This window comes from Alligator sinensis, unplaced genomic scaffold, assembly GCF_000455745.1.
Source record: "Alligator sinensis unplaced genomic scaffold, ASM45574v1 scaffold1283_1, whole genome shotgun sequence".
In the NCBI taxonomy this organism is placed as follows: Eukaryota; Metazoa; Chordata; order Crocodylia; family Alligatoridae; genus Alligator; species Alligator sinensis.
In genome coordinates, this window is record NW_005842091.1 from 391,075 (window position 1) to 392,638 (window position 1,564).

At 58.4% G+C, this 1,564-nt stretch overlaps 1 protein-coding gene across 1 annotated transcript; it reads right to left on the reverse strand.

The window, feature by feature from the left end:
• Nucleotides 1-462: 462 nt before the first annotated feature.
• FAHD1 (fumarylacetoacetate hydrolase domain containing 1) lies at nt 463-1,558 on the reverse strand (the record flags this gene model as incomplete). The annotated part of the gene is made up of 1 exon (XM_006024042.2): nt 463-1,558. A coding segment is annotated over one exon (516 nt), but the record flags the coding sequence as incomplete, so codon positions are not given.
• Between the last annotated feature and the right edge of the window lie 6 nt (nt 1,559-1,564).

Consider the following 1,564-nt stretch of genomic DNA (forward strand, 5'->3'; position numbering starts at 1 on the left):
GCAGTGCCCGACACAGCACTGAAAAGAAAGCTGTCCTCTTCCCAAAGTGCCCAGACCCAGCAGGTGCCACCCACACACTCAGCGATGACACCAGACAGGAGCTCCTAGATTTGGAAGTTGAGCTCTGATGCCGCACCAGAGAGCGAGAGGCCTGCAGGCCTCCAGCCCTGGCACCGCAGCAGGTCCGTGGCGTGACGCAGTGTTTAATCCCCGGCACCCAGGCACGTGCTGCAGCCTCCCCCTCTTCACCTTTTAACCACTAACCCAAACCTTTGCTGTCCCCGTGAGCTTTGGGTGACGACAAGAGCCTGACCTTGTGCTAAACATTGAACCCAGCTGCCAGCACTTGCAGGGGCAGCTCCCTTCCCGAGCTCCACCCCATACACAAGCCAGCAACACACTCCCACCCTCGCCCTCTCTCTCTCTCTCTTTTTTTAAGGCCAGTGAAACACTCCAGTCCTGTTTTCTTTTTTAGCTTTATTAACCGTCCAAACTTGATGCCCATTTAGAGCCGATGCAACGCCAACCCCCCACCCTTCAACAGATCCAAAAGCATCAATCCCTAGAAGCCAAGTTGGTTCTTCATTGCAAAGCTAGTTTTTTATCCCCAAGAAGCCAACTTGGTTCTACACTGCAAACTTCGCTCTTCCTTCCCAAGGAGCCAAGTTGGTTTTTCATTGCAAAGTGGTTCTTCATTCCCAAGGAGCAAAGCTGATTCTTCATTGCAAAGTGGTTCTTTATTCCCAAAGAGCAAAGTTGGCTCTTCCTTCCCAAGAAGCCAAGTTGGGTCTTCAATGCAAAGTTGGTTTTTCATCCCCAAAGAGCAAAGCTGATTTGTCATTGCAAAGCTGGTTCTTCATCCCCAAGGAGCCAAGTTGGTTCTTCATTGCAAAGTTGGTTCTTCATCCCCAAGGAGCAAAGCTGGTTCTTTATTCCCAAAGAACCAAGTTGGTTCTTTATTCCCTGGGAACCAGGAGCCAACTTGCAGACCCAGCGTGGCGCATGAGAAACGCAGGGACGGGGGCAGCTCCAAGGCCCCCCCTCACGCCCCCAGCCTTTGCTGCACCACCGTGAAGCGCATGCTGACCAGCCCGTGGATGCCGGCCTCCAGCTCGTCGTGCTCCTCCACGGCCGCCACGCCGGGCGGGGTGCCGGTGAGGATGACGTCGCCTTCGTGCAGCGTGATGATCTCGCTGATGTAGCTGATGAGCTCGGGCACGGAGAAGAGCATGTCGGCCGTGTCCCCCTCCTGCCACAGCTGCCCGTTGACCTTCAGCCAGAGGCGCAGGCGGTGCGGGTCGGCCACGTGCTCCTTGGGCACGAAGTCGCTCACGGGGCACGAGGTGTCGAAGCTCTTGGCCAGCGTCCAGGGCAGCCCCCGGGCCTTGCAGGTGTCCTGCGCGTCCCGCGCCGTCATGTCCAGGCACAGCGCGTAGCCGGCCACGTACCGCATGGCGTCGTCGCGGGACACCCCCCGCGTGCGCCGGCCCAGCACCACGGCCAGCTCGGGCTCGGGGTGCAGCCGCCGGCAGTAGTAGGGGCGCTGCACCGGGATGCCCGGCCG